General features: G+C 35.4%; 1 protein-coding gene across 1 annotated transcript in view; it reads right to left on the bottom strand.

The window, feature by feature from the left end:
- Positions 1–21,911, bottom strand: part of LOC127655196 (collagen alpha-2(V) chain-like) — a 34,651-nt gene extending 12,740 nt beyond the window's left edge. The window contains exons 1-18 of the mRNA XM_052142845.1: positions 21,663–21,911; positions 6,386–6,604; positions 6,236–6,252; positions 6,085–6,117; positions 5,935–5,967; positions 5,069–5,122; positions 4,864–4,950; positions 4,148–4,225; positions 3,629–3,673; positions 3,499–3,552; positions 1,987–2,040; positions 1,807–1,860; positions 1,668–1,721; positions 1,109–1,162; positions 514–558; positions 323–376; positions 174–218; positions 22–75 (exon numbers count right to left, since the gene is read on the bottom strand). Coding sequence (XP_051998805.1) covers positions 22–75; positions 174–218; positions 323–376; positions 514–558; positions 1,109–1,162; positions 1,668–1,721; positions 1,807–1,860; positions 1,987–2,040; positions 3,499–3,552; positions 3,629–3,673; positions 4,148–4,225; positions 4,864–4,950; positions 5,069–5,122; positions 5,935–5,967; positions 6,085–6,117; positions 6,236–6,252; positions 6,386–6,604; positions 21,663–21,753 — 1,125 coding nt within the window. The 5' untranslated portion in view covers positions 21,754–21,911. The remainder of the gene's footprint in view (positions 1–21; positions 76–173; positions 219–322; positions 377–513; positions 559–1,108; positions 1,163–1,667; positions 1,722–1,806; positions 1,861–1,986; positions 2,041–3,498; positions 3,553–3,628; positions 3,674–4,147; positions 4,226–4,863; positions 4,951–5,068; positions 5,123–5,934; positions 5,968–6,084; positions 6,118–6,235; positions 6,253–6,385; positions 6,605–21,662) is intronic.
- Positions 21,912–26,621: the final 4,710 nt, after the last annotated feature.

The raw sequence follows: 26,621 nt of genomic DNA, 5'->3' as shown, positions 1-26,621 counted from the left end.
TACATAGTTGTCAGTACTTACCTTCATACCTGGAGTTCCAGGATACCCTGAGGCACCACTGATTCCCAAAGGACCCTAAAAACAGTTAAAATTTCCGATGTCAGTATCATGAGTTCTGCATTTGTTTGGTATTTTACATGCTGTTATCTTTTGGTTAACTAAAAATATCTTACCATCGGACCTGGTTTACCAACATTTCCTTGAGCACCACGTGTACCCTGAAATACAAGAATAAAAGATGAGTAAATTAAAGGCATTACCCCTTGACCTTTGATCCCAGGCTGTCAGAGCAATGCTATAACTGTACTGTTTTTATGCTCACCGGTGTCCCACTTGGACCTGGGCGTCCCCTCTCTCCAGACATTCCCCTTGGACCCTGTATTTAGCAATATTAATAATAAAAAAAGCCTATAAATTAGCCTTTATACTGTACATCTCTTCTTTAATGAACTAGATTCACTTATAATGTGAAGTTCAATTTTCACTTCTAATACCATTGTATTGTATACTTACCATAGGGCCAGGGGCACCCATTGCACCAGGTCCACCAGATTCACCCTAAAATAAAGTATACAAACTAATATTAAAATCTGTGAAGTAACTGTAATAAGAATCATGAATTTTATATTTATTTCAGTCAGATTTAGTTCTAATCAATATATACATATTTTAAGTTCTCAAGCACAGTACTGCTCTGTTAAAGGGATAGTCCACCCCAAAATGAACTCTTTATGCCATCCCAGATGTGTATGACTTCCTTTTTTCTGCTGAACACAAATTAAGGTTTGTAGAAGAATATCTCAGCAGCATAAAAGTAATCCATAAAACATCACTGGTTTAATCCATATCTTCAAAAGTATTCAAAAATATGATAAATGTGGGTGAGAATTTTTTTCTTTTTTACAATAAATCACCACTTTCACTTTCAAATCTGAATGTTACATGTGGCACCTGTTTAATTTAACTTTCACATCTGAAAGTAAATGATGAGAATTTTCATTTTTTTGGGTTAACTATCCCTTTAAGACTTTTTAGGCTGAGACCTAAAGTCTAAAGTTAAGCTAATTAACTCTAAAGTGGCTTCAGTCAAAATTAGAAACAAATTAACCTTGGATCCCAATGTTCCTCGTTCTCCTTTAAGACCAGATGGACCTTGATGTCCCTAAATTATGAAAGGACATGTTTGTTATTTTGTTAGACTTCAAATCAATGCTCAAAACCAATGATGACAATGCAATAGCAATACAATTTTGTTCCTTTGAGCAAACTGTGGTAAGAAGCTTCACAAAGGAACATCACATAAAGCTAACCCCATTTATTAGATGTCTTTAACTACTATGTACTAATGTTAAAATGTATATTCATTGACTTTCAATCACTTTCTGGTAAATTTTGGTGTATACATTACTACACAAAACTATATCAGGATAGAAATGGATATCTGTAAGTGATTCCAAATCCAAGATGCTTTGAAAATGCACTGGAGCTGCATGGACTCCACAAGTTTGTACGAAACCTGATGATCCATGTTATCCCAGCATGGTTTGAAAATGTTCCAGAGATCATCTTGTGTGCTTCAATGAAAGCAAGAAAAACTGACCTTTGTACAAAGGATTTAACATGGTCAATGTCTCAAATTTGCTTCTATATGATATTAATTGACTCACTCTGTGGCCATTTAACCCTGGAGGCCCTGGCGTCCCTGGAAACCCTCTTGCTCCCTGAACACAAAAGTTATTGAGAATTTATAAATGAAATCAGCATTCAAAGATAAAAGCTGCCAGTGAAGAAAATGTCAGTTATTACCGGTGATCCAGGAAATCCCATTTCTCCTGCACTTCCTGTAGTCCCTGCTTCTCCCTATGACAACAGAGCAACTGCATTTAAAATTTTCCTACATTGTTTTGTGTAGCTGTGGGTATATCCATGATGCCAGCAAAGGACAGCTGGTGGCAATCAACAGACTATTAAGGAGTGTGTACTCACATCTTCACCAGGCTTTCCTGAAAGACCCTCTGGTCCCCTTGGGCCAGTGCCACCCTACACAATGCAGAACAGTAATTACCAAAATATTAATAAAACACAAACAAAAAACAATGATGCATTATTCAAATTAAGTGCTCTTTCAATTACAAAAAGTATAACATTCCCACCAGAAACGTTTTTAGACAGGTCCAATTTGCAGTATTGATGTGGGTAATTCAGCGTTTAGTCGTTCTCATTCCCTCATACTAGATCATGGCTCATGGTTACATGCTCAAAAATTGGTGCACACCTTCACAGTATTGTTGAAAAATTTACAGTCATGTAAGTCACATTGTTGAACAAGAATCTGCTAAGAATATTTCCTGCAGTATTCTTCTTTACCTTGTTAGGTGTAGGATTTCCTTCATATAATTAAAATATAGGGGAGACTGGGGCTAGTTGTCACGCAGGGAAGTTATCACAGTAAATACATGTACATGGTTTTAAGGCAACAGTTCAATTGCACAAATGGATGTCCTCTCTAGCTGTGGTTTCACAAGTTTGCATGTCCACCTTATCCTTGAAGTAGAAATGGTAAACAGATTGTTAAGGGTAAACAAATTCGCCTTGCTGTCCGTAAAGGAGAGGCTCAAGCCTGAATTACACATCGAGCTAGAAGTCCCTTCCCCTTGGACTACTTAGTTGAAGATAAAAAAAATGTTAAAAACAGTAAACGCAAAATCACAATGAGATAAGGGTTAACTTTTAACAACATCCTTTAGGTACATTTTTAGCAGAAAGGTTGAACTGTGTTCTCTCAATGGTGTTTTATAAATGTCATGTTTGGACAGGTGGTCACATGTGTTTTTTACATTTTATATGATTTATTAACTATATGTTGGCCAAAACAATTATTTATTAATTTTGTATGTTAACTTCAACATTTTTGCTGTTCATGAATCATTTAGTGCTTCATAATAGTTTGAATGTTTTGCTGGAAAGCCTTTAAATGGCCAATAATAGGCTATTTAATGGCAGGTTACTATTGAGACAACTTACAATATATAGTTTGATGTTTGATTACATGCCTCACGTGAAATAATGAATTGAAACTTTTACCTGATCAATAACAAGTTGAAATGTTCAATAGCTTTTTTGTAGCCAAGACTTTAAGATAAGTTTCATTTTTGGTTTTTGTAAACAAAGAGAAGCATTTCCTAAAGGTTACAGTTTCTTCTTCTAAAAGATAACCTGGCAAGTTACACCACTGAATGGTGAGAAAATAAACATTTTAAGTACATTTATAGGCTACAACCACTACAACCATTTAATTTCTTTGAGAATGGGAATGGCCAAAGATTTGGTTTCCCTTTATAATGTGCAATGGAAAATTGCCCGCCATACATTATGTGAACACAACTGGCAGTTCTTGTGTTTATCCTGGCTGATTTTTGGTTTGAAATAAAGCGCTTGGGGCAGATTTGCTCCAGTAAAATATGGAGTGTTCAAAGACAGTTCATTGTGTTTCCTTACCATTGACCCAGGATCTCCTACATCACCAGGAGGTCCTTGTGGTCCTGGCACCCCCTAAAGGAAATTGTATGAATTTTAATATATGTCTAATATGAAAAGCAAATGTTGCTAAACAAAGAAATATGCTTACTGGTGATCCATTTGCCCCAGGTGGCCCCCTCGGTCCGGATTCGCCCTATTAAAAACAAAAAACGTTGTTACTTGACCAAATTATGCAATGGTCTCATTAACGGGATAGTTCACCCAAAAATGAAAACTATGTCATCATTTATTTTCTCTCATGTTGATCCAAACATGTATGACTTTCTATCTTCTGTGGAACACAAAGTGGCAGAATGTTGGCAGAATGCAAGGGATTGACAGCCTCAGTCACCATTAACTCAGTCTTTTAACCATTTTCCGAACAATGAAAGTGAATTGTGACTGAATTGTGTCATTCTGCACAACATCTCTTTTTGTGTTCTATGGAAAGAATTAAGTCATATGCTTTTGGAACAACATGAGGCTGAGTAAATGACATCATTTTCATTTTTGGGTTAACCATTCCTTTAATATTATTCTCTGTAATCAATGTTTAGGATCTAATTGGGTCAGATAATTAATAGAATTGTTGTTCTTTTGATTAAATTGCAGAATAAGCTTCACTTACCCTAACTCCAGTCATCATGGCATGCTGAGCTCCTGATTTGTCATCAAATCCCCCAGCCATATGTGAAGACAACTGACCCTAAGTAACAAAGTACATAGGTCTTTATTCATTAAAACAAAAGCCATTATATGATTGCACAATATAAAGTTTGAGCCAATTTAAGAGTTACACATTAACATTGACACATTAATTTATTTATTAAGCTATATAACTACATAATATCATTATATATGCAAACTAGGCCATGGGTTTGTGGCACCCACTGAAGCTCCACTATAAGCAACAGTTTTAAATTGGAACTGAATGCTTCAAAGACAAATAAGATGGTGGATGACTTAGAAAGACGGCTCCTAAGCTACAACCAGTGCACATTCATAATAATAATATTTGAGCAGAGCTTAGAGGTATTTCCTAAAAGAAATCACAGCAGAGACTATAGCTCATTTATGGAAAGCAATCGGTTTCTTTTTTATATACCTGGGTATAAGCATCCCTTTCTGTTCAAATTAAAAACCACCCTCAAGCTATATTTAAGACGTGTTTAAAAATAATTTGTTGGTGGCTGCATAGCCTAACCTAATTCTATTAGCACCAAGTGAAAAAATTGGAAATGGCACACATCCTTTTCACTCTGAACTTAAGCTGTTGCCTCTGGGGTGGTGCCTACATATCGCTTCAATTTTATGTTATCACCAAATCATGCTGGTGATACTGACTCCTGGGGAATGTCCAGGGGGTCCTGGCTCTCCCGGCTGTCCAGGAATACCAGGCTCGCCGTCATATCCCGGGGAACCTCTCAGACCCTACAAAAACATCAAAATCAGGCAAAAATAGCATAACATTGAAATAATATTGCGATAACATTACATCAAATTTCTAATTTAATCACGTTCATCATAAATGTATGTGCAGTTTTCTTACAGGTCGACCTTTAGATCCACTGTCTCCTCGGAATCCTGGAGGTCCTGGAGGTCCCTGTATAATCAAATACCATAATTAAGATAAATAAGAAGAGCCCTGATCAAATTCACTCCTGAAAGTACACAACTGTTGCATTTGTTTTGCAAGTTGTTGTCATTTTAATAAAATGTAGAGATAACTGGACGAGTTATGAATGTCAGTATTGGAACAGATTTTAAAATGGTTGCAAGTTACCAGAAATTAATTTGAGATATAGGGATAGAAAGAAAGTCATGTTTTAAACAGTATGAATATGAGACAGAATTTTCTCTTTAGGGTAAAATATCCTTTTAAGGAAATACTCAGAACTGTGCTATGTCCCCATCTAGTGTCCAAAACATCCCAAAGAATGTATAAAGTTCTATATTTTTAGTAATGCAAAAGTCTTATTCTTGATTTATTTATTTTCTAATCATATGTTTAATTGTATACTTGAATCTATTCAAACATTTAAATGGGCTGGATTTAGCCATATGGCTAACTTGTCCCAACTTTCAATCACATGCCCTCTCTCCAAAACTCCACCCTTCAAGACATGTCAGTCAACCTGAGGTCAACCATCACAAATGGACAAAACCATTCACATGCAGAGAGTCTTCCTGATTGGCTAGTTCTCTGATGAGCAACCCTAAAAATAGTAGGCTGCTCCCTTGATTATTTACACCCTTGACTTGGTTTACAGAGTCCAGGCCTGACACAGAGACAGATATTTCTCAGGACACTTATATCTTTGATATCTTTCAGGTAGTATGAACTTTATGTGTGCTATTGACAAATTGCAGCATCTTATAATAAGACATTTTAGAAGTCAAAGAAAGAAAGCTCACCATTGGTCCAGGACGACCTCTTATTCCAACGATCTGTAGTCAAGTTAGAATCTGAGTATTAATTAAAAGCTACAAAACATGTATTATTCTACAAATGTATTCTTATCATCTTCATTGCCAATAGTAAGATAAAAGGTGATTCAAACATACATGTGGGACTTCTCCCGGTTCTCCTTTCGGACCCTGAATAAAAGAGTAGCACCATTTTGAGTAGAAGTCACTGGACTTATAAATGTTTATTTATTTTTATAAATATCCTACATTTTGGCAGGTCTAGTGTGATTGTAAATATCTAGCTTACCTTGGCAATTCTGCCCCCTAAAAATGAAAAAGAAAGAAAAGGACAGAAATCACTGCTGTTATTGTTAAATATCAAAATACTACACAGTCACATGAGAATGCTAAATTAATATACATTTGTTTTAAAGGTTTTCATGGTGCTCCTCCTCACCTCTGCCATTGCCACCAACATCTGTTGTGTCGGATTGGCAAACAGGACAGCACTCTCCATCTGGGATGACTACCTTTTCACAGTTAGACAGTTCATCACATTGCACATCATTGCACAAAATGGTCCCACTGTCACAAACACAGATCCTGCATTGCTCAGGTTTCCAGATGTCTTGGTTTGTGTACACCTCCCCGTTCTCTATGCAGCTCAGATCGTCCTCTACAGGCAAAAAAGGTAAATACTATGATAATGATGTGTATGATTATTTGTCGAATTTGTTTGAATTATTAATACATTTTAATTGCCAAAATGTAATAATTAGCTGTGTCCCACATTTTGCCCACAACACGTTACTGCATTATTCCACCTCTATTAAAAGTCATATAATTTGAACCCTGTCAACAGCAAGGTAGGCAAACAAGTAAATAATCAGTCCATTTTCCTTAATTGTACACAAACTGTAGTTCTGACTGCATTTATCATGCTCTACCATTTAAGTCTTTTAGCCAAGTTACTGAAAGTAAGATTAGCAATGACATATCTTAATTTATGGTCAATATAATTTGATCAATAACTACAAACCAACAGGTGGTCCCAAACTAGCTAGTCAGAGCTGATCAGTTGATTAATTTTAGCTAAATTTGAAACCCTGTTACTCATTCTGGCATAGTTTTTAAGCTATATATTTGACTTTTTTTATATTAATTTAATTTGAACTTTTATTACTAGTTTGACCTCACGAAGTTGATCAACAAAGTACTTCCTTTCACTGACTGTTTGATGATGAAGGAAAAAAAAGACACTTTCATGCACTATATTGTACACTATTAGTGGAAAGTGCCATATATGAAGGTTGTGATTATTTCTGGCATGCCTTGCAACAAGTCCATAAGTATAAAACTAGTATACCCTGAGAAAATGACTGAGAACTACTGGAAAAGGTGATCCCCTGTCTCTTGGAAAGACTCTTGTGGGTAGACATGAGCTAATGCTCTCCAGGAAGTCTGATTCATGCTATTCCAGTTTTGAGTACTTTAGACTACTATTCATCAGTCATTAAAGTAAAATAAATTATTTATAATAAACTGTTTCCCAATAACTTTTTAAAGTTATGTGAGGCACTGTTGAGAAAATTAGAAATAAAAAAATGAATTATGTTGGGGCGGGGGGGCACGTGCATGATTGCAAAAGTTCAAGTTGCAGGTGTAGCAAGTTTACACCAGGTGTCACCATTCAGCATCTTTCATCTTCAGCTCACTTGGAATCCTCATCCTGGAATTAATGTTTTTGTACCGCACAATTTAAGTAAGAAAATAGGTTAAAATACAAAGAAATTTGGTTTTTAACACACTTAATATCAAATGAATTAAAATGCGTTTTAACCTGTGTAGTCAAGGATTTCACGATTACCGCATTATTCGTTAAAGAAATAAAGAACGTTATGTGGTTACTCATCTACTACTTTTTTTTTGCACTGTACTGACAAAGAATTTTCATCACGTATTAACTCTGGAAAACAGAGCAAATGTGACTGCTCCTCAAATAGCTAACGGGGATATATGGTCTTTATTCTAAATCCGAACATGTCCAGGTAAGTCACAGTCAAGCTAATGAATTAACATAGTATACATGCATGAAACGGATGCTATAGGAGAGTGAATAAGTTGTTGATATCTTTTTGACCTGAGGGGATGAATGTGTCAGGGAGACATGCTAAAAAACGAGAGATCTTTTCATAAACACGTGGCCACTGACAACCTCAGACAGCATTCCAGAGAACATGCTAGTTTATATGAAACTTAACTTCAGAACAACAACAGCAAAAACTACAGTGGACACAATTTAATTTGTAAACTTAAATGAGTAGTTTACCCAAAAAAATTACAATTCTCTCATCATTTCCTCGCCCTCATGCAAACCCAGATGTGAATGATTTACTTTCTTCTGCAGAACACAAACGAAGCTTTTTAGAAGAATGTCTCAGCTCTGTAGGTCCATACAATACAAGTGAATTGTGACCAAAACTTTGAAGCTCCAAAAAGCACAAAAAGGCAGCATAAAAGTAATCCAGTGGTTTAATCCATGTCTTCTGAAGTGATCCAATCGGATTTGGGTGAGAGCAGACCAAAATATAACTCCTTTTTCACTGTAAAGCTTGCCATTGCCGTCTCGATGATTTCATGCTCTATTACACTTCATATTGCTTGGCATATGCACCGAATGCTAGATGGTGCAAGGAGGTGTAATCGAGCTTGCAATCATTGCCCAGGAGACTGCTGATTTCAAGATTTATAGTTACATTTTGGTCTGTTTTTACCCAAAGCTGATTGAATCACTTCAGAAGACATGGATTAAATCATTGGAGTCATACTGATTACTTTTATTCTGCATTTATGTGCTTTATGGAGCTTCAAAGTTTTGGATTTATTCTTCTAAAAATCTTAATTTGTGTTTTGCTGAAGAAAGAATGTCATTCACATCTGGGATGGCATGAGGGAGAATAAATGATACATTTTTCTGTTAACTATGCCTTTTTATGAATGTAACTGCATGATACAACAATATATCAAACATATTGGCCTTTTTTTTTAAAAGACAGCACAAGCACTATTTTCAAGCTAAACATTTTGCAAAAATAACTTTTAAAAACAACAACAATAATAATAATAATCCCTTTTATGTAACATATGTATCGCTTTTCTAGATGTTCAAAGCACATTCATAGTAATCGGTGAATCTCTTCATCCACCAACAGTGTGCAGCATCCATCTGGACAATAGATATTGTTCAAAAACATATTTGGACTTTTTGGATGCCAATTTTCTGAAACATGTCCAGAGTTTGATGAACTGCACATGTGGTTTCTCTGCTTGGAAAACTGAATTTGTGAATATGAGGGGAAGCGACTTCACACATCCACTAAAATTACTCTAGGACAAGATGATTAGATGTAATTGCGAAAATGTCTAACAAAATTGAAGATAGTTCTCAGAAAAATTCTTGCATTATTTGTTTGCAGATCCAACTAGGTTACTAGGATAGCTCAAGTGTCAAAATACTTTCTAGAGGCCACTGTGTATAAATACGAATTACTGCAGAGAACCATTATGTTAAATAAGCATGTAAAAGGATTATGTTGAAAATGAAAATTCTGCCTTTATTTACTAACCCTCATGTTGTCCAAACCTGTATGACTTTCTTTCCTCCATGGAATGCAAAAGGAGATGTTAGGCAGAATGTTAGCCTCTTTCACCATTCACTTTTTTTTTTTCACTTTGAATAAATTGAATGAAAGTGAATGGTGACTAAGGCTAACATTCTGCCTAACATCTCATTATTATTCACTGAAGAAAGAAAATCATATAAGTTTGCAACAGCATTAGGGTGAAAAAAATATGACAGAATTTTCATATTTTGTTGAAGTTTTCCATAGCATTTGGCCTAATATTTTTGTCATAAAAGCAAATGTTAGAAAAAATACACAATTGCTGAAGCAACCACGCCATGTTATGGTGCTTATGACATTAATAAAAGAAAAGAAAAGTCATTGTTGTAGTACTTCTAGTGTTCATTTCATCAAGAAACTGCCGCAATACATACAACAAGTCACGTAAAAACTATTTTGCAAAATTGTTGGTATGCAGTAGTAACATGCTTCTATAAGACCTGGTTGAATATGGTACACCTTTGGGCTGGAAATGTCTGTTTCCCTATGAGTATTGTATTTCATAGGGAAGGTTACAAATTTATGGGAGGGGAACTATGGTTCACAAACCACAACTGAAGACCTCACCATCAGAGGTGAAGAGAAAGCTCACTCTTTCCCCCAGTTAGCTAATTAATTGCAGACGCTGCACTTTCTAAAGCTATGCCTCAAATCCCTAGTGATGATGATGATAGCAAAAGCATGGTCCCTTTTGTGGACTTCTGACGTACATTTTCCACCAGCCTTCCAGTCTGGCCTGACCTGACCACACTGAACATGCTCAGCATTATTTCTTGTCAGCTCGTCTGTGGTTCCCTCCCTAACTTTTTCCCAAATGCTCAGGCTTCCGTAGGAAGGGTTTCTAGGATAACAATGGGAAGTTACTTCTTCACAGTTTACATCTTCACAAAGATACAGCATAGTGGGGGAATAAGTCTGTAATATAAATCACATGAGTTCTCCCTTGGTTTATGTGAAAATGCTTGTAACTTGCTGTGTTCAAGGACTTTGTTTTTGGAACAAGTCCGTATGGGTTAGAAAATGACCTTATGGAAACAATTACTCATTTGAGTCAGTCTTACCAACGGCAAGTATAGACTTTCTGTGTGAGAGAGTAGTCTGCAATTCAATAAATATATGATTTTCATCATTACACAAAAAATGCTAATTCGATTTTCTGCTAATTTGGACTTTATTGCTCTGTTCTGATGTCTGGAAATCTCACTACATCAGAAAATGCATTTTACCCTGAATGAGGAGTCTTTTTATACTGTAAATCAAAATAAGTTCATTTAAAGCTCCGGGGAACTTTTAAATGGGCTCCTTTCCTGCTTTTTAAGTGCCAACAACACAAATAAACCCTGTTCCTCAGCCCTTTGACCTCTCTTGTAATTAACTGATAGCGTTCTCCACAGTTCACACACATAACTCCCTCTTTTTGAAGGAAGGATCTGTGTGAAAATGGGATGTCAGTGATTTGTGTACATTGTAATTTAGACTGTCACTTCAGACAGATAGACCTCAAAGTGACTGTAAAACCCTGTGATTACCCCAAGCCTTGACTTTGTGTCCTTGCGTCATTCCTTTACTGAGATACAAATGTTTGAGGATTTTTAAATGAAGTGTCATACTGATGTCTAGGAAGAGCTCTGAGGATTCAGCAAACTCGTTTGTACAAGGAAACGTGGTTTCCTCTGGTTTGGACATGTCTTTCACCTTCTTTTCCAAACAAGCTTGTGTTTTTGATGTGTGTTGAGCTTGGTCCAGAAAGTTTTTTTTTTGTTTTTTTTTTTGTTCTTCTCCACTGTATTGAATTGCCACATCACCATGAAATCTAATACACTTTTAACACACGTGTTCTTGATGCAAAGAACTAATTCCAATATTTATCTGATTTATTCTAACCGTGCATGTGATAAACACACATACAATATTCACTTCAATGTGAAAAACCATCAGATCATCAGACAAAACCATCTCAAACTAAGAGCTTTCATTGGTGAAGTGATGAGCAAATAAAAGTGGCCATTGGCATCTTTCTAAAGATTTTTGTAAACCAGTCTTTAAAACTGCATTGTGGTTTAAGTCTGTGGCATTTTGGGTGGAGGGGGGAGGGTTACATTGATTTCACCACATGTCTACAATATCATGTAATTCATGGCTATAGAACTTAAAATAAATGGCACAGATTCATAGCCAAAGCTCTCTTTTTTCGATAGACAGACAGACAGACAGAGAGACGGACGGATGGATGGACTGATGGACAGACAAAAAGAAATAGAAAGAAAGACAAAGGATAAAATAATAAATGACTAAATAAATAAATGAATTAAATAAGGGGAAATAATTTAAAGGAAAATTATTTGTCCTTAACATATCATGTTAAACATTCTAGGCTATGGATTCTCACCGTTTTCTTTCTCATGCATCATGTGAGGAACAACCCATCAAACTTTTTCCAGGATTGGAAACATCCCACCCTGCTGTTTCTCTGCAGCATGTTTCCTACTCTTTGCTTTGTTTGGATGTTGTAAGAGCTCATATCACTTCTACAGCTGGTCTGTCATAATTGTAGCTTATTTTACACTGTTTTGGATGGAGAACCTTGAGGCATCAGTGGAGATGTTTGTATAAACATTTACTCCATACGACCCCACACTGTGGTACTCCACTTCAGATCATACCCTTTCCTGTTTCTCTTTCTACCTTGCTGTAACTTTAAGGGATTAGTTCACATCTTAAGGGAGATGTTAGGCAGTATATTAGTCTTACCATTCACTTTAATTGCATATTTGTACCATACAATGAAAGTGAATGGTGACTGAAGCTAACAACATGAGGGTTGTTCCAAAAAAAATAACTGTTACTTTAAAAATTTAATTCTTTCAAGGCCTTAGATCTTACATGTGAACTGTTGTTTAAATAGCTCCCAACTTTACTCAAAAATGCATTATCTTCCAGTACATGCAATAAAATCTAACAACTAATACAGGGCTCCCATGACTCATGGAATACCTGGACATTTCATGGAAATGTTAAATTTGTGACTTCCAGGCCTGGCAAATTAATGACAATTTTATCAAATCACGTAACGCTTTCTTGTTATGATCAGTTCTAAAATATGTCATCTGTATACACAGTTTTTACACACAGGTTTGACTGGTGTTCTGTAATATATCATGTAGAAAGATATTTGTTCTTATCTAAACCCTTATTTCAAATTCATATCACATGATCTACATATGATTCATTTTGTTCTTTCAGTCCCTTAATTCACCTGCTAAAATAATAATAAAAAGTCAACAAAACTCCCTGTTTCCTGTGACCCATGACTAAGTGACTGAGTTTGGAAACAAAGTAGAAAATAGGAGAACAATAGACTCCTCACTAATTAGGTGTGAAATAAATTAGTGGGCCTAAAGCAGAGAATATGCTGTCTTGTTTGCAGAGCCCTTTCTGGAAGATGATTTGGCTGAGTTCCTGTTTCTAAAGAACTCCTCAACACTGTTGAATAGTTCTCTGAGTAGTCATCAGCAGCTGTTTTGAAAGCAGTGTTATGTGAGAATACTGGTCTGTAGCCTCAGGTTAATTTCAGCACCTCTATTTGTTGAACCCATAATCTATCCATCATAAGTATCATAAACAGTCATCAAAAAATAATATCCTAGACTGTCTGTAGTACAAAGATTAATTTAGTGTGACTGAAGTTTATTAGTATCATTCCCAAGCATTTAAAAAAAAAAAAAAACTGTACTGTTGTCATCGTTTACTCGCCAGCATTCCAAATCTGGATAACGTTCTTCTGTGGAACACAGTCATTTGGAATAATGACAAATATGCTCTTTTCCATACAATGAAAGTGGATTGGAAGCTCTGTTAATTATTTGCTTTCATTGTGTGGAAAAGGGCAGCTTGGACATTCTGCTATAAAACCAACTTACATATTTCATGTTACACACACACACACAAAAAAGTCAGGTTTGGAATGGAATGAGGGTGAATATTTGTGGGTGAATTGATTTATTTGTGGGTGAATTAATATTATTAAAATGTAAAGACATGTAAGGAGAGGGATATTTTCTCCAGCCGTTGTGAGACAGCAGGGAATGATATCATTGCTTAAACCTAGACATTACTCAGCTTTCTCTCCAGAGGAAATGCCACTGTGAGTGATTTCCTGCTGTGAATATACAAAAAAAATGAACTGACTTGCAAGGTGAAGCATTTCCATCTCATGAATGTTTTTTCAGGTTTTAAGCTCATGAAGCATGTCAGAGCAGAGTTCCGTGCCTGGATCAGACTTTAATTGGCAATATTGATCTATTGGTTACATAAAGTTATGCTAGTGTATTTCAAGGACTCTTCAGCATTTTTATCATGTAAAATTATCATGTGAGGTCCAAACGTGAGACTACAATGTGATTGTGAACATTTAAGACTGTAAATAAACAATGTTTTAGAATTTTGAGAAGTTTTGACATAAAATACAGAAATATTTAAGACTCTGTAATGTTTCTTGGTTAAAGGTCAAATATTTGACATTGGACATGTTAACTCCTTTGAACAAAAGGTCAGATATCCTTGGTTCCATTGAAGCGCACAATTTACGATTCTGAATATATCCTTTAGAACATTCTAAAATTAGGCTGGAATAACAAGGCTTATCATTAAAACGGGATTTGTGGGGAAAAAAATCTGGAATTTATGTACAAATTTTAATCAAACTTGCCACTCAAATTGCTATAAAGATATTTTACAAAGTAATTTTTTTTTTTTTTTTTTTTACTGGTCTCAGATTTATAGACCCCTGTACATGAAGTGGATGTACATTTCACTACATCAAATACCTGGCTGTAAAAATGTCATTTTGTAAATTATGTTATTGGGCTAATATTTACAATATGATATTGTACACTGAATAGGCCTATATAAATGTCTTAGTCAAGTAAAAAAAATGTGAAAAACAGTAATTTTGTATCACTCCTTGATTTCAAATTTGAGAATTCCTTCAAACTACAGTTATAAGGAGACTGTTTTATCCAACAGGGTAAAACAATTAAAAATTACAAACAAACAAACAAATAAAAGTTGGCCCTAAAAGGATTTATAATATACATATTATATATGGTCTCTGGCAAAATGTGAGTGCCACATGGCAACATCTCAGGCTCTTTTTCAAATGCAATTACAACCAAATCTTACTGTGTCCATGACTCAATAAACAGTGCAGACATTTCCACATAAACTGGGCCGACTCAGACATCCTGGTTGTAGATGTATGAAGTGCAAGATAGTCCCTTGTATTGAAAAGCACATTGTGTTCTCATACTGAGATTTATTAGTTTTTCTCTAAAGCAGACTCAGACTGTGGCTGACTATATCAGTTGCCATCTAAAGGTTTACTGACAGAAGCTGCAGTAATCAGTGCAATAAGTACATTAGTAACTGGTTATTCATTAAAGATCCCTTGAACAAAGATCATTTGGTCACATATTACAATAATGTTGGATATGCTAACATTACTGCATTAGATATCATGAACAATGAACAATAATCTTTTTTATTGCAATTAGCTGTACATGTACTGATTGTTTCTTGTTCTTGTTAACTATTGTTTTAAATAATGTTAAAGTTCAACAACATTATTGTAAAGAGTTTACTCAAGAGTTAACTTTACTGTTATAGACCACAAACATTTTTATGCTTGCTATTCAAAAATCAAGTCAAATTAAATCTGATTTACCCCACATAGCCCTCAATCCCTTTTCTAGCCTGTATGAAATCCATTTACTTTCAGCACACTGTAGTTATAATGACAGGGGTGCATTCTATTAGACATTGGCAAAAGTTATGTGGCATATGTGTTAAATCGTTTGTTCTACATTGCACTAATCTTATGACCTGAATCCAAAACCTATGTCATTTCATATTGAAGTCTTCACGTTATTGCATTTTTCTTACAGGATTTGTTTTTTTTGAGAACGTTAACTGTTCTTCAGCAGACTCTGGGAAAAAAATAAAACAATTCTAATAGACCAGTAAACCAAATTTTTCCTTCTGTCCTGTTTTTCTCATTAAATCCAAAAGAACTTTACACCCACAAAAAGGACTTTGTGCAAATGTATAACTGTACTTGTAACTTAAAATGTAACTTAAAGGGATAGTTCACCCAAAAATGTAAATTCTCTCATCATTTACTCACTTTTAAACCCATTCCAGATGTGTATGACTTTCTTTCTTCTGCTAAACACAATATATATAAAAATATATATTTTTAGAAGAATGTTTTAGCTCTGTAGGTCCTTTCAATGCAAGTGAACGGTGGCCAGACCTTCAAGCTCCAAAAATCACATAAAGTGTCATGTCTCTGGTGAAATTGTCGGTTTGTTTTGTATGTTTTATCATTTTCTCTCCCTCATGTCTCACAGGTGCAGCCGGCATGCATGATCGGCATTTCCATTGGAACACTGATTGTTCCAGGGGGAACACTGATCATGCCACTGATTAGCAAAATCTGTTCTCCCCAATTTACTCCCTTCTTAAGCCAGTCATGTTCTCAGTGTCTTTGTTAGATTGTTGTTTGTTGTTGAGTACTAACCACACTCGCTATCTCTGCCTAGTTGTTCCTGTCTTGTGTATCTGTTGGTTGCCATGTGTCAGGTGTATGGTTGCCTTCCAGTATTGCTGTGTGTCAGCTGATCTTCCACGGAGGACACCTTGTCTCTGCCCACGTGTCGGGAGTTAAATTTGTTAAATTAAAAACTGCATCTCATTAGCTTCAACGGAGGATTCTACTAATCTTTTCCTGACTTCCACAATGCACACACTCATCCTATGATCACACACTTCACGGATTGCCCCTTGCGCGACTACGACATGCACGCCATTGGAGATCGCTTCCTGCTGCTGCAGCTGGTGTTAGGATCTTCTACATTCCTCAACCCAGTGACCATAGGCGGAAATCGTGGGGGGTCAGGACCCCCCCATCTGAGGGTTGTCCCCCTCTAAAATATCATTAAAATATGTGTATTGTAAATAATATGATAGAAATAATTGTTTAAGAAATAAAACAATACAAATGCAAACGGGGCAACAACAAAAAAAACCTTGGTGTCTTTTTCAAAAATTGCTCTTGAGAATTGTTATGTTTATTGCCCCCCACCAACATTTTGATGAAATTTTCGCCCCTGCCAGTGACTGCTCGTTATTACTGTTAATAAATCCTTTGAACTCTTCCTCTGCTCTTGGGTCTGTTTGTCTCACTATTGTTCGTTCATACGTAATTCATACAACTCCAGCGACACAATCACTTTGGGTGAGGAACAGATCAATATTTCAATCCTTTTTTACTATAAATCTCTACTTTGACTTTCAGAATGGGAAAGAACGTAAAGTGGGGATTTACAGTAAAAACGGACCTTGATATTAATGTTTCTCACACACACCTATTACATAGCTTCTGAAGACATAGATTTAACCACTGGAGTCATATGGATTACTTTATGCTACCTTTGTGTGATTTTTGGAGCTTGAAAGTTCTGGGCACCATTCACTTGAATTATACAGTATGGACTTACAGAGCTGAAATATTCTTCAAAAAATATTTGTTCCACAGAAGGAAGTCATACACCTCTGGGATAGCATGAGAGTGAGTAAATTAAATGAGAATATTCATTTTTTGGTGAACTATCCCTTTAACTCTTAGCATCAGGTGCTGTATTGCATTTATTACATATAATGAACTGAAAGTTTAATTCACTTATACTAAAATCATTCATTATTACATTATTAGTAACATCAGTTATAAGAAATGTGGAGTAACAGATAAAACAATGATGGTAGCCATCATTATTCGCTATCATGTATCTTTGAAGTGTAATGTGAGAAGCTTGTGAATTGTATGGCTGTAAATTATAGTTATGGACATAAGGAATCAGTTTTGTTAGTTTTTGTCAAATTAGTCACAGTTATTCCACAGCTGCCCCACAGAGTCTGAACATTGGGTTGCCTTTTTCCGGATCAGACTGTTGAGGTCATGCAGCTTTTACCAGACAGGTGGGCTAGTAAAATATGTGTAAGGGATGTGTTATGGTTCAGTTTGATCCAAGGCATTGGTATTAGACTTGGTAGGTTCTAATACAATAAAATTACTTTTGCAATTGAGCACATTTTCTTGCCTTACACTGCAAAACAAAAACTTTTTCGTAATCAGAATTTTTTTCAAGTAAAAATATGGCATACATGTAACATTTATCTTGAATTATGCTTAAAATAAAATAGTATGTCAATGGGGTACGAAAAATAAACTTGATTAAAGATTACAAATTATATTACACAATTTTGCTTCAGAAGTTTAACTTGTTTTAAGCATTACTTCTACTAGAAAACAAGACAAAATTACTGATTATGAATTTTGCAACCAGATAAATTGCATTTTCCACTATTTTTTTGGCTTTTGTTGTAGTAAACCCCTAAACTAGTCTTGGCAATGCTACAAACAGGTCAATCTAATCCAAGAAAGAGTTTCTGATTTATCTATCAAAAAGACTAGTGAGACTAGTGTAGTACAAATAGACAATCAGATGGGATTGACGGATAGGATTAAAATGCTATATAGACCAATCCAGATGATTTCCAGACCAATGGGAACAGCTGTGCAAACTTATAAAGCTTATGACCCATCTCAAGGGAAGTTTTCATCATTTCCTCCACTGCCAACCTCTGCATTTTCTACACAGACATGCTTGGCATATGTCTCATCCTCTTTGCTTCCTGATCCTGTAAGACTGCCAAAAAGACTATTTAAATGTTTTTCAGTACATCTGGTATACATGAGACATGATAAGGGACTGCTTTTATCAAGAGTCTTTTTAGTTTGCACATGACAAAAAAAATAGGCAATATAAATTAAAGGAATACTCCACCCAAAAATGAAAATGCAGTCATAATTGTATCTTTTTTTTTTTTTTTTTTATCCATATCCATTACTATTGCCAATGTCTTGTAAAGATGAACCTGGATATTGATTAAAACCACAAAAGTTTGTGTTCTGCATAAGAAAGAAAGTCATATGGGTTTGGAACAGCATGAGGGTAAATTCTGACTGAATTTTAATTTTTTGGTGAACAACTCATTTAATTGGGCTATATAACTAGAATAAATACATTCACCCCAATTTCCCATGTCCTCCTATCTTTGCTGTTTAAAGACACCTTGTGCCTTACATCGGCTAAATGACTTCCTTCAAAATCAAGTTTTAGCCAACATTTGTTTTAATATTTTACAAACACTGCCAAAGCAACCAGTTAAACATCTGGAAGTCATCCCCCAGGCTTGCCTTTGCTGACTGCAATAATTTACTTTTTAAGTAGTTCCCATGAAAAGGTCTCGAGAGCACACAGAACATTTAAAATAATTTATTCTATAGAGACATGCAAAGGCATCTTTGCAAGAAATCAAAGATGCTATGGATTGCACAATATAGGTTATCTAGTTAAATGTAAAGGTCTCTCTCTCTCTCTCTCTCTCTCTCTCTCTCTCTCTCTCTCTCTCTCTCTCTCTCCCATCCCTTTCCCCTTTCCCCTTTCCCCCTCCCAACCTCGCTCCTTCCCTCCCTCCCACTTTGTGTCAGGACCAAAGAGGCATGTAATCAAGTCATAGCTCAGAAATGCAGCACATGTTTTCCATTAGTTCACAAAAAGTGGACCTGGTCAAATGCACATATTTGGATATTTAGCTTTGCATAGAGAAAATACCCTATTTGTTGTAATGTAATTGATGTGGAAAAAATGACTGGAACCAATTAGGTGAAAAGTGCAGCTATCTCCCAGTCTCCAGTGTAATGTCATGTAACAAAGTACAGAAAAGTAGAATAGAACAAAGGCCACACAATGTTACACAATTAAAAACAGTTAATGCTAAAAAGACAGTCTCTAGGTTCGGTTTTGATTAGAGTAAGATTACAGCGTTTCTCATTTTAATGTTAAACAAGTCAATTGTATGCATTTGTTTAACTTTTAAGTAATGTTATACTTTTTCAAAATGGTGGGAGGATGTAGAACTGATCCATGTAAAAGTGCTTGCAAGTCTCTAAACATGTTTTACTGGGTCACATGGAGCCTCAATTCTAAGCTAATGAAGAACTGGAACACTTCACTAGGACTTTATATAGTGTGTGCTGGCATGCATCTGTGTGAAAGGACAGCGTGGGCAAGAAACTGCAAGTTAAAAACTTTGCGTTAGACAGACAAAGAAATACAAGCAACCTTCCACGTTTGTCTTTTTTGTAAAAAGTGAAACCATAATTCACTTTTTCACAATTTCTGTTGCATAGTTTTCAAGCATAATCCCACCAGGATTTTTTTTTTTTATAAAAGCCATTTTCTTCTAACTTTCTAAAATGATCAAGATAAAAACATGAATATATAATAAATCAGTCTTGAGTTAAGAGCTTTTCCCCCATTATTCAGTAAGCATACAGTATCACTCGTTACTTAAAAGCAGGGTTTTCAAAGCTCCTGCATTTTGTCTTATTTAGACATCATTTAAATTCCCTTTAGTGACAGATGCTTCCAATTAAACAGTCAGTAACTCACTATAAACACTTTGCTTTTGCATAAAACTTGTTTGAATTTTTTTTACAAATCTTTTTTAAATAGAAGATCTGGACAAGCTAGCTGGCAAAATATATCAATATAACTCATTCATATAAATTAATATATTCACTTTTGATTATCTGCAAAACTACATGTATAAGACTTCTGTCTTGCTTGTAGGGCTCATTCAAACACACAAACATGCACTTTAGCAGGCACTTTTAATGGCAACCTGGTTAAAGAATGGTTAAACACACATTAAAGAATTGTAATACAGAATCAAATTAATTTTCGCCCAAAGTTACCCACTAGGCCAAAAGCCATGAGTGCACATGCAGTGACCAGACGTGGTTACTATTCTTGTTCCAATTAAATTTAAACAATGACTCACTTTGAAGTAGGACTACATCATCAGTGTGTCTTTTTGCTCTATCATTTGGGAGGATGCTTTATTGCGTGCTTCTCTGTTTAATTATAATTTTCAATAGTTTAATATTTTTTTATCATTATCCACAAGGTGGCGCACTGCGTGTGGACCTGAACGATACTACTCGCTTTGAGTCCAAGAACAAGTAAAGCATGTTGTTCAGCACAAACGGTGTAAATCTGCTAAATATAACTTGAGAGCTGCAAAAAATACAACTCCCCAAGAGTCTTGTGACGTCATTTAGGGAAAAATATATGTCAGGTGTTTGAAATGCTTAAAAAAAACAGCATGAATGAGGTAATATAGCTCAGGTGTTTCTCATCTAGGTGTTTTTTTACTTCCCTGTATGTATGTTCGAAAGCAGAGCCTCCTTCATATTATCCAAACACAACTGCACTGCATTAGGATACAAGATGTGTTCCTTCAGAGACATGTGAGCGCAGTGCTAGAGCTGAAAACGATTCAACAGATGTGAGAGGAGGATATTGATGAGGGTAGAAAACAATAATGGTGCATGGAGAGTCAACTTTGCCCCATCCTCGTAAGTCTCCAAGTGACATTCTAGTATGTTTACCACATGGCATGATAAGTTGTATTTAGGTACTCACTCGTTCAAAAGGACTGACAAATCTCCAATATCACAAAGATATATGCAACATCCATTAAGCAAGAGATTGATCAAAAAGCTATTTTTCCCCACAATTGACTACGGTACATTTCATCAGTTGTAATTAAATTATTTTGCATAAAAGTCATAATTCAATTGGGAAGCAATCATATTGTTAATAATTGTAACTATAGCTCAACAGAGCATTGTGCTAGCAACATCAAAATCATGGGTTCGATTTCCAGGGAATGCTTGGACAGATAAAAATAGTCACTTTGTATAAAAGCATTAATGTCAACATAAATGTAAGACATTTAACGAGTTAGTTTCATCTAAATTAACCTCTTTTGTGAAAAAACAGGACCACTCCCATCTTTACACCAAGCCCAAAAGTTAAGCTTAAGCATCAGCACGATTAGCTTCTTAAATAAACAATAACTTACCACCGGTGTCTTCCTGGCATTTCACAAGTTGTACAAAAGCTACAGATAAAGCCAGAAAGAGGACAGTCCTTGAAGGCACCATGCTCATCATGCCGATATCAAAGACATGAGCTGTTCTTGTGTGCAAAGTAAGGGGAAGAGGAAGGGAAAAAAAGAGTCCAGGTTATCGCTGCACCATGAAGACAGACTGAGGCTTTTTCCTGCTCAGAGCAGCAATCAGACCCAGCCCCACTCTCTGCTTTTTAACAGTCTTTAGTAAGAAGAATGCTGCCAACCCTAATTTTCCTCCCCCTTTTGTCAGTGCTCTCTCATAAGCACACACTCACAGACAATTCTGTACGTCTGTAGAATTACACCCATGTTCACATGTCTGTACTTTGAAGTTACTTAGTGTATTGCTAATATTTTAAACTCTTACAGTTATTCTTAAATAGGATTATTTAGATTATTTTCCATTTATAAAATCTATTTGGCTTTTCTTGGTGGAGTTGCTAAGCAGGACAGTAAGCTGGCTTTATGACAGTCTTAACTGCACTAACTTTACTGCTTTTGCTGTTAGGCTCTCTCTTTTTTTTTTTTTTTACAAGGGAACAAGAATAGAGTTTATGTCCCATTTGTCTTGGGTTGTAGATGACAGATTTAAAGAACTAGAAAGAAAGGCGAAAGGTAAAACTTGTTTTTTTAAAAAAGCAACTCATTGGTAATGTTGGGAATAGCATAATACCATACCCGGATCTGGAACGTTACATTATGGGAGCAATAACATATAACTTATAACCCACTGTGGGGGTTGCGCATTCGTTTTCCGATGTACCACGTGTATTTATTAGGGTTAGTGTAAGCATCATGACCATACAATTCGACCCTTTGCTTCACTTGCGCATGGAGGAGCATAGGTATAATTTGATGGTGGCATCACCCCTAGATCCGACCCTGCTATCATACCAGTCTTACTATTCCTGCAGTATTTAGTAAATATACACTACAGTATGCTAATTTACTGTATGCATGGTATACCTACTAACAGGGTGGAAAGGAGCTCCACAGAGTGGAATGGACCCAAACAGCGTGGAATTACCAACAATGACTCATTGAGTTTCAACAATATTTTTATTATTATCTCACATAACATTTATCATTTATTGAAATTACAGAACATTAAACACTTTTTAAACATACAGAACATTAAACACATTAAAAAAATATACACCAATGCCTCTACCTACAAACAAAATTGCTTCTTCCCCAACCGTTCCCCAACTCGGTGACATACACAGTTTGTGTACAGGCCAGTATTTAACTCGATATAATTTTATTTTTAACTTAATTTAAGTTTATTACATTTTACTTTATAGATTGGTGAATCTCTTACTGGGAAAGATTGGTACCGCAGTGGTTGAAGCAAATGGCATAATGGGACCATTTTGAGACACACATAAAAGTAGCCCAAGTGTGTGTGTGTGTGTGTGTGTGTGTGTGTGTGTGTGTGTGTGTGTGTGTGTGTGTGTGTGTGTGTGTGTGTGTGTGTGTGTGTGTGTGTGTGTGTGTGTGTGTGTGTGTGTAGGCCTACTGTCTTAATACCATTCTAAGACTGTTGTTCCACAGCCAACTTTGAACAAGTTTACATGGCAGAACAACATGTTAGCAGAATTCTCAACCTGCCTGTACTGCCCAGATGGATTCTTCAACATATCTCCATGTTGCCATGTCCAATTGCACCAACCTTTTTGTTTAGGGCTTGAGGCACTTCATTCAGGCACAATTCCTGACTGTCAGCAAAGCAGTTGACATATTTGCGAGGGCCAGGCCAGAAGAATTTGTTGACACCATTTCGATGCATGCAGTTCACCTGGATGTTATTTTCTATTTATTTTGATGCCAGTGTAGGGGTCATCATACACACACTACCTCCCAACATGGTTGCTGGTAATAACCTCTGGATGCCACAGAGGTTCAGTGGTAGGGACATCTGGAAGCACAACATCTTGCAGAGTTGCTTCTTTGAGCTCCCCAAGAGGTGTTGTAGGTGAAGATGGTATAGCTGTCCTAGCCGTTTTGCTTCCCTCTTCCTCCGTCTCCATTTCTTCCTCTCTGCTTGCTGCACTCCTTCACTAAGGTCAGCAATTTTTTTTCTTTTACCATGTCATTACTCCTTCTCTTTCTGAAGATCCTCTGCTTGTCTCACTGGATCTGCATCTCGCTTTGCTTTGTGACAATGCTGCATTTCTGTTGCACTTAGTGGTGGAGCCATTTCCTAACAAATATGTACAATTTATCTTTACATTATCATGCAAATAGTACAGATAACACTTTATAATAATCAGTTAATGTGTAAATGCATATTAACTGCTTATACACAAGAAGGTGTGATCAGTTGATATTTATTTTTCTAAAACAAATTTCCTCTCAATGAATGCACAATAATATCTTTTTTTCCTCATGTAATTGTTGTACATAAATCATACAATCAGCACCTCACATTACTCATTATATTAGAGACCTCACTCATTACTGGTCTATTATTCATGCTTTAAAATAATTCTACATTAATAATATTATTTCAAAACATGTGTAATGCTAATAAAAATAAAAATAACTTAATAGAAGTTAAGAAAAGTAACTTCAAATGAATTCAAATAATTAAAACTCAGTAAATGTAATCTCATTACTTTTAAATGTAATTTTACACTACTTTTTGTAATAAAAGTAATTATATTAGAGTTACTAATTACTCTGTAATGGCATTACACCCAACACTGGCCGTAACAGATTTTCCACCATGTTAGGTTTACTGGATCTATCTAACATGGAGGAACCTAACAAGGTGGGAATTTATTAAACAAATTAGCCATTGCTAATTGAGGAGGCAAACTTTAGTTAGCTAGCTCTCCACACATAAACAGTACTTTAGTGTATATATCAAACATGTTTGTAAACATTTTTAAATGTGGTTTACTTTCTTTATAATTTAGCCTGATGGTGGAAATATAAGAGTTTGATATATATTAATATAAGAGTTATACAGGCTAACATCATAAAACTTGCACAAAAAAAAGCTTATGCTGCTTTGAATTTCCTCTAAAAGAGTGATGTTACTTCCTGAAAGTGGATTCATGGAAATTGTCTTTTTATTTTTTCCAGGAGGCGAAAAACCTCAAACTAACAGGGTGAATACAATTTCGGTGACACACAGGAAATTATTAAAATAATAAATAATAACTACTGTTTCCACTGTTATGTATTTATAATTAGAGAGATGTTAACTTGATCCATGCAATAATACAAGCATATTTCTATATATTTATATTGCAAATGTGTCTCATTGATTCTGAAAATGTTCTTTGGGGACATCGTAAAAAGGAGTGTACCTGCCAAAGAAAAAAATGGTAATTCAAATATATACAAAAATAAAAATAATTTACATGCATTATTTTGTGTTAATATTATAAAGACCTCAATCTATAATAAAAGCCTTTCATAATAAACATTTCATTTATTTTAAGTAAAATATTAAGAGTTATTTCCTGGGGATGGAAACGTGAACAATAGCCAGTAATGACCCTTCTACATTTTGAGCGTGTCACATGCTGGCCACATGGGTATTTTACTATAAATTCCCTCATGAATAAAAACATTTATATGATGAAAAATTATCACATATCACAGTATCTTTAGGTAGGTAGGTACTGTAGGTAGAAAGGAAGGAAGGAAGGAAGGCTAGTCAAGTCGTCATTTTTCATAATTTTCCCTTTTCACAACACACAGCATTTCAAAGCAGCTTTACAGAAAATGATGCTGTAACAGAAAATTAAGCTGTAATGTCTTATTATAATTGTGCTGTTTGATGAAAATGTTATTGAAGAGTATGCATTACAAAAAGTACACTCACTTAGCACTTTATTAGGAACACTATGGTCCTAATAAAGGTGCCCAATGTGGTCTTCTGCTGTTGTAGCCCATCCACCTCTATGTTCGATGTGTTGTACATTCTGAGATGTTATTCTGCTCACTATAATTGTACAGAGTGATTATATGAGTTACTGTCTCCCTTGACCTCTCTCATCAACAAGGCATTTTCATCCACAGAACTGCCGCTCACTGAATGTTTTTTGTTTTTGGCACCATTCTAAGTAAACTCTAGTGACTGTTGTGCATGAAAATACCAGGAGATCAACAGTTACAGAACAACTCATACCAGCCCGTCTGGTACCAACAATCATACCACAGTCAAAATCACTGAGAGCACATTTTTCCTCATTCTGATGGTTGATGTGAACATTAACAGAAGCTCCTGACCCGTATCTGAATGATTTTATGCATTGCACTGCTGCCACACGATTGGCTGATTTGATAATAGCATGAATATGTAGGTGTTCTTAATACAGTATATCCAGTGTGTGTATATGTGTGTATATATATATATATATATATATATATATATATATATATATATATATATTTATATATTATATATGAGGTTCCACTAAGAAATGTTGGTGCAGGCCAACGTGTCTGGGAATGTTAATGTTTGCTGGACAAATTGGAAAAAATGTCAAAAATAAATTTCTGTTTTTTTTTTTTTTCTCTGTAAACATGATGGACTATAGTCATGTATACATAATAACGCGATCTAGGCTAATAATGACACAATTAATTAAAATGAATGATAAACATGTTCACTATTGCTGCTTTTTCATTCATTCATTAAAAAAGGCCTTCATGGAATTGGCGTCTAATTAAAAAAAAAAAAACATGAACAATGGGGGAAAACATCACTGCAATTAACTAAACAGCAATTTTACAAATATCTTTTCTTTTATAAATAAATATTGAAACAACAAATCGTTAAGTTACGTCAAATAATTTCTCATCTTGACTAATTTCCTTGGCTCTTTATTTTCCTCTGATTCTTCATAGCACAAAAACATTTTGCTGCCAAAGTGAAATAGAATGTGTCCA

The sequence above is a fragment of the Xyrauchen texanus genome, chromosome 14 (assembly GCF_025860055.1).
Source record: "Xyrauchen texanus isolate HMW12.3.18 chromosome 14, RBS_HiC_50CHRs, whole genome shotgun sequence".
Taxonomy (NCBI): domain Eukaryota; kingdom Metazoa; phylum Chordata; class Actinopteri; order Cypriniformes; family Catostomidae; genus Xyrauchen; species Xyrauchen texanus.
The sequence above is the reverse complement of the archived record's forward strand: the minus strand, read 5'-3'. Positions and strand labels throughout refer to the sequence as shown.